The sequence below is a fragment of the Rhagoletis zephyria genome, unplaced genomic scaffold (assembly GCF_001687245.7).
Source record: "Rhagoletis zephyria isolate East Lansing unplaced genomic scaffold, Rhagoletis_zephyria_1.1 Rzeph_scaffold_01379, whole genome shotgun sequence".
NCBI classification, from domain to species: domain Eukaryota; kingdom Metazoa; phylum Arthropoda; class Insecta; order Diptera; family Tephritidae; genus Rhagoletis; species Rhagoletis zephyria.
The window spans coordinates 120,149-125,668 of record NW_016158463.1 but is presented as its reverse complement, the minus strand read 5'-3'; the positions used below and the strand labels follow the sequence as shown (position 1 = coordinate 125,668).

The following is a 5,520-nucleotide window of genomic DNA, read 5'->3' as shown; positions in this document are numbered from 1 at the left end:
TTGTTTTTTATTTTTTATGATAATTCCTTTCTGAAATGGTGCCAAACCTGATTTTCTATCAGGAATAATTTGCCTTGCCATAAGAACGGTCATTTCATCTAACAATTTTTTGTGTTTTTGATATCAGCTCCAAAAGGTTTTTTGAATGGAGTATACTTTATGTTTTCGCACTGTGAATTTAATAAACCGAACCAATCATTTACTAATTGCACAAAGTTTGCACAATCGCACGCATTTAAAATATCGTATCCAAGTGAATAATAGCGTCTTAAAGCATTTGACGTGGTATTGGAAAACCACCTTGTTGCCAACTTCACCTTTTGCCGGTTAACACTAGACACCGTTAAATTTTGTTCCGTTAATGTATGGGCAATGGTCATATCAGATTTTGAAGTATGGTCTAAAAGTTGTTTAAATGTTTGCACTTAGATTATTTTATCGTTAAAAATTAATCCGCTATCTATGAAATGATTCTTATCAACTTCAGAAGGTGTGGCACGTCCGCGAATACATAGATTTTTCACTATTTGCAGGGCTTTCAAACCAAGTTTTATCTTAAATACATTAAATTTAATTCATATTTGCCTGCGTGTACATGAAAGAATCAAACAGAAAACCTACCAGTCGAAATATTTAACTCTCACCAAAGTTCTTGATTGCAGGGACCCATATCAGACACGATACCTACCACTGTGAAGTTGATTCTTTGTAATTTCAGTACCAGCTCGAATAATATGCTTTTGGTCATTTTTATGTCAAAGTCATAAAAAATTGGTTGCTTCCACTTTGCTTTCAACCCACGGGCCATAANATTTTCTGTCGCCCTTTTTCATTCGGGGAAGAATAGCTGAAATTTGACAACGGCCCGCTAAAAGCAAAAGCGAAATACAAGTAATTGTAGTATTTGTTGAATCACCTAACAATATAACACCTTATATGTATTCGCCTTGGGTAATATTAACCTTTATCTACCTTTTAAAAATAATTAATATCTTATCTTAAAAATGTTTATATTTTTACTTAAGACTCGATAACCGCTTGCCAAAATCTTTATTTTTTTATTAATAAAATTTGAGTGAACACATTTATATACCATGCGACCAAGTATGCATACAAGTTTAATGGTGTGAGGGGGCGAGAAAAATATTTTCTGAACAAACCTTTTATTATTGAATCATGGTACATACATACATATATATTTGAATGCGACATGTTAGGAAGGAACAATAGGTACATCTTAATATGATCTAAATAAATTCAGCTAAGTAATCATATTGAACACATATTTGATATATTTNGCTCTAGGTTTTGATCGTATTTAGGAAGGATGATAACCTTATTTGGGAAATATAACCATTTCTAAAATAATAATTAATCTTACTCTGTTTGCGTTTCAACTTCAACTTCTTTTATTAATANCTCTTCTGCATCTTCTTCCTCCGGAGCCACTACGGCATCACCCTCAGATTTTATTGCCTCAATATGAGAGGACAATTCAATTATTGGTTCCTGTTTAATTTCAGAGATGGCTCTTTCCGGTTGCTCCATGACAGTTTCGGCTGTAACAATGCTATATAAACCTGAGAAACTTGATTCATCTGCTGGCTGTATAGCATGTAATTCTTGGCGTGCGATTTCAGCGAGCTCTGCAGCTTGACGCGCCAATTCTGCTTCCTGTTCTTCCGCAGCTTGTTTCTCGATTTCGGCTAAACGACTCAATTCCTCTTCTCGTAGGCGTTTTTCTTCTTCAAGGCGAGCTTTTTCTGCTTTTTGTGCAGCTTCTTCTTCCATTCGTAATTGTTCAGCTAAACGAGCTTCTGCTTCCAAACGGTCTTCTTCAGCTTTACTTGCTAAACGCGCTTCTTCAGCCAAGCGCGATTCTTTTGCTTTGCGCATGTCTTCAACTTTTCGTGCCTCTTCAACTGATCGTGCTTCGGCTTCGAGGGCTTCCTTAGCTAAACGCGTGTTTTCAGCCAAACGTGCTTCTTCAACCAAGCGTGCTTCTTCAGCTTTGCGTTCCTCTTCATTGGCATAGATGTTAGTGTATTCAGCTTCGAATTGTTCCTTTTCTGAATCTTCTTCAGTATCCTGTTTAATTATTTCGTTTAAAATTCTGAAATGAAACGTAATTTCAGATTATAGTCATACGTGATGATACAGCAAGTAATTTTTAAGCAAAAACAAAACCGACCTCAATTCTCATATAAAAAAAAAAAATATATATATTTCATGATCCAATGATCGGGTCTAAACCAGACTAGTATGGGACCACCTCCGAGACACTACCTTTCGGATGCAAAAAGAATTATCGAAATCGGTTGACGTGGTCCAAAGTTATGCGGTAACATACATAGAAAACAGTATTTCGACGAAGGAGTTTATCTCCTCTTTTTTTTGGAAGTCGGTTAAAAATGAACGTAGTTTCAATAAACCACTTTTTGATTAAAAAGCAGATTTTTGACCACTGCTCAATTGTGGAAAATTCGAAGCGGTCGTACCCAATTTAAGTTTTTTGATGGCGGGAATTTGGGATTATAAATAAAAAGTTAATATCAAGCCGAATTTATATAGGGAGGTGTTGTTTCATCAGCTTTGAGTAGCGTTTGATTGTCAAAATTTTGTATTTCGCTAGTGAGTGAATGATAGGGTNAGTCCAAAAATTCACTTTCCTGCACACCTTCCTTTTGGTCTACATGAAATTGCAAACACTGTTAATGCCTCCGNCTTTGAGTAGCGTTTGATTGTCAAAATTTTGTATTTCGCTAGTGAGTGAATGATAGGGGCGCCAGACATTATAGTGACATAATCAGTACAGTTGGGATCAAAAATCAGTACAAAGCCATAAAAATAAGCTCATTTTTAAACGTATTTTTAATTATTAACAATATAATAATTAATTTAACAAAAAATAACTAATAGACTTTTAAATACATATAGTATATTATCAATATAAAAATTCATTACTTTAAAACAAATCAAGGGTATTATGTATGTATGTACAGCTGCNAAGGTGTATTAAACAAGGTGTGATTGACAACTCAGGTAGGCTCTCTTTTAAGGACTATTATGCCAAAAAATATATACACACGATTCAAAATTCATACAAAATTTTTTCAATTTGGCTATATAGGATGGTTCTTCTGAGAGCAATGTCAATTCAATCGTACTTTGTTGAATACATTTTGGNAAATTGTTGTTGCTTGAGATTGAAAATGAAAATGTGTGTGTGAGTTTGTGAGTAAATTTAAAAATTAAATTGTTTGGAAACGTCAAGAATTTTAAAAGTGACTCTCAGCGGTTCTACCTTACTATATTTTTAGCATGGTTAATTCTATCACAAAAGACATGTGAGTTGAAGTCTCAAACTTTCTAGAAAATTTATAAAAATTGAAAAAAATTCAAAAAAAATNTTGGGCGGGTGTGCACACAAATTTTAGGTATGCATACATGTATAATGAAAATTGAAAATTTTCAATTTCTCTGCTTGTTGTTGCGACANCAGCGGTTCTACCTTACTATATTTTTAGCATGGTTAATTCTATCACAAAAGACATGTGAGTTGAAGTCTCAAACTTTCTAGAAAATTTATAAAAATTGAAAAAAATTCAAAAAAAATAAAATTGTAGCCCATTCAGTTTCAGTAGAAGACGAGCTCGAGTCAGAATCGGTTTGCATATTTTAAGCTACAAATTTAAAACATATTTAGTTGGTGTGCTTACTAAATACGACATTCAANTTTCATACAAAAAAAGAAAAGCAAGAAATCTTTAACATAGGAGCCCATGCAAAACCGTGTAAACCACTTATGTATGTATAAGGATAAATCATTAAAATAACAAATTCTACCAGTTTTAATTTTTTATTAGTTTTTTGATGTAAATGCATATTTAATAAAGATACGAACACATACATATATGTATGGCGGAAGCTTTGGGGAAACTTTCCTTTACGGCCTGTCGTTGTATGCACGGCGGGCGGAAGTGTAGGGGTGTGGCACCTCGCGCACCCTATTTTAGAGAGGGCATAAACCGCCCTTATAGGTCCCTAGGGAGCCCTGGTTTTGAACGCCAATCTCGAAATGCGTGAGGGGCGAACGCTTCTCTTCTTNTAAAAGGTATATTACCGAATTATCGCTAAACGAATTTTCGAGTACGAATGCAATTTAATAGTGTCAAATGTGTATGTGCGAGTAAAATTACAGGTGGTCGAACATCAAAAATCAAAGTAAAGCTACATATATCATATCCAAGCAGCGGCGGATCCAGAATGTTCTGATGGGGAAATTTTGCCCCTTATTTTAATTACGTTTCTCACCAACGANGAATTATCGCTAAACGAATTTTCGAGTACGAATGCAATTTAATAGTGTCAAATGTGTATGTGCGAGTAAAATTACAGGTGGTCGAACATCAAAAATCAAAATAAAGCTACATATATCATATCCAAGCAGCGGCGGATCCAGAATTTTCTGATGTGGGAAATTTCGCCCCTTATTTTAATTACGTTTCTCACCAACGGCTCTAACGTAGAAAAATGAAAAATCTTTTAAAAAAGACTTTCGAAGTTGTATTCCTTCCAATTGTCAAAAACTTTTTATTTGTCACGGGGAAAATACCGTAAAAATTATTTGTTACGTGCGAATATCTATAGAAATTATCGGGGTTTGAAAAACTGTTAGCACTGCGACAACAGCCAAGCATTTGCTTTTTTATAAATTGTTGTGGCTTTGCTAGCCGGCAATTACAAGTACCTGATGAAGATCTTGCAGAAGCAATGAGCTTAGCTAGTAATTTACTTTTCGAATACGTAGAAGAAGTATGCACCAACCTAGGTACAGAAATCAAAGTACCGCGATACAGCAGTCGCCAAAAGAATCGCTTTAATGTGAAAACCGGAGACGCCGAGGCATACTATCGCTTTGCTTTTTACATTCCCTTCCTTGATACATACATTGCTCATTTGAAAAGCCGGTTCCTAAACCATAAATCAGTTTTAAATACTTTTAGTGTTTTGTTTCCAAAGTATGATTTTAACGAAAAAAAACTGAAGAATTGTTTGGTTTTTTATGAAAAAGTAATCGACTGCTCGAAACAAAACTTTCTGCTGGAGGTAAAAATGTGGAAAAAACGAGTTTCACACGAACATTTTCGAAATGCTCTCGAAGCATTACAAGTAGCTGATACAACGTCTTTTGGGAATGTTTTTAAGATCTTACGTATATTGGCACTTTTGCCCGTTTCAATAGCCACACCTGAACGAAGCTTTTCATGCCTGAAAAGAATTAAAACCTACTTGAGAAATACAACATGCTAAGAAAGGCTCAACGGTCTAGCATCTATGAATATTCACAAAGATATAAATTTTTCAGTTGACGAAGTTCTAGAAGAATTTTTCAAAAAACCACGAAAAATTTGAAAATTCTTCGTTATCAAAATTTTTTAAAAATAAAGCGAAAAATTGAATATATGATTTTAAAAATTCGTGTTAGAAACTTTATTACGCATACTTTCTTCTAAAGAG

At 34.3% G+C, this 5,520-nt stretch overlaps 1 protein-coding gene across 1 annotated transcript in view; it reads right to left on the bottom strand.

Moving 5' to 3' along the window:
* Positions 1–1,377: 1,377 nt before the first annotated feature.
* The window catches only part of LOC108363798 (protein anoxia up-regulated-like), an 87,742-nt gene continuing 83,599 nt past the window's right edge, over positions 1,378–5,520 (bottom strand). Inside the window, exon 3 of the mRNA XM_017617283.1 lies at positions 1,378–2,113. Within this exon, the coding sequence (XP_017472772.1) occupies positions 1,378–2,113 (736 nt within the window). The remainder of the gene's footprint in view (positions 2,114–5,520) is intronic.